We start from the raw sequence: 605 nt of genomic DNA, 5'->3' as shown, positions 1-605 counted from the left end.
CTCCTCCCGGCGGTTCGCTACCTTGTTGGCCAGCGCCAGCGGCCGGGTCGGGCGGATGACCGGGGGCCGCTTACTCTGCCGCCACTGCCCGGTGACCCAGCGGGTGACCCAGAGCGGGTAGACGGGCGCCGCCATTTTCTTCCCGCCAGGCCGTGCGGTGAGCGGGGCCCGCCCCCATTCGGGGCGGGGCGGGCTCCGCTCGCAGCAAGCCCTGAGCCGCGAGGCCGCGGTGCGTTCCCGGCGGCCGGCAGCGTCTCTCTGAGGGCGATGACCGCATCCCCCAGGCTGTGACGGTAAATGTCCCCAGGTATGACAGGTAACACAGAAGGCACAGTACTATTTCAAGGGCTGCGGTACCAACAGATGTCTGCACAGTATGAGGTTCAAGGTAGATGTGGAGGGCTGAGGAGTTAAGACATTGAAGCCATCTTATCACCATATCAGGGCTCCTTCAGGCACCACCGATCTGCCTTGTGGTCACAGGAAGAATCGGGTTTCTTCCATAGGAACAATTTTTTGCATAGTAAATTGCTCTGGATGAAAAGGATATATTCAACTTCCTAGCTGTGGACATAAACCCCAAACACACACTCCACTTGCAACTG

The 605-nt window shown here is 59.8% G+C and overlaps 1 protein-coding gene across 1 annotated transcript in view; it reads right to left on the bottom strand.

Moving 5' to 3' along the window:
* Window positions 1-135, bottom strand: part of CHCHD1 (coiled-coil-helix-coiled-coil-helix domain containing 1) — a 2,231-nt gene extending 2,096 nt beyond the window's left edge. Inside the window, exon 1 of the mRNA XM_010191446.1 lies at window positions 1-135. Coding sequence (XP_010189748.1) covers window positions 1-135 — 135 coding nt within the window.
* Window positions 136-605: the final 470 nt, after the last annotated feature.

The sequence above is a fragment of the Mesitornis unicolor genome, unplaced genomic scaffold, assembly GCF_000695765.1.
Source record: "Mesitornis unicolor isolate BGI_N332 unplaced genomic scaffold, ASM69576v1 scaffold21009, whole genome shotgun sequence".
NCBI lineage: Eukaryota > Metazoa > Chordata > Aves > Mesitornithiformes > Mesitornithidae > Mesitornis > Mesitornis unicolor.
This window is presented reverse-complemented; position numbering and strand designations above follow the sequence as displayed.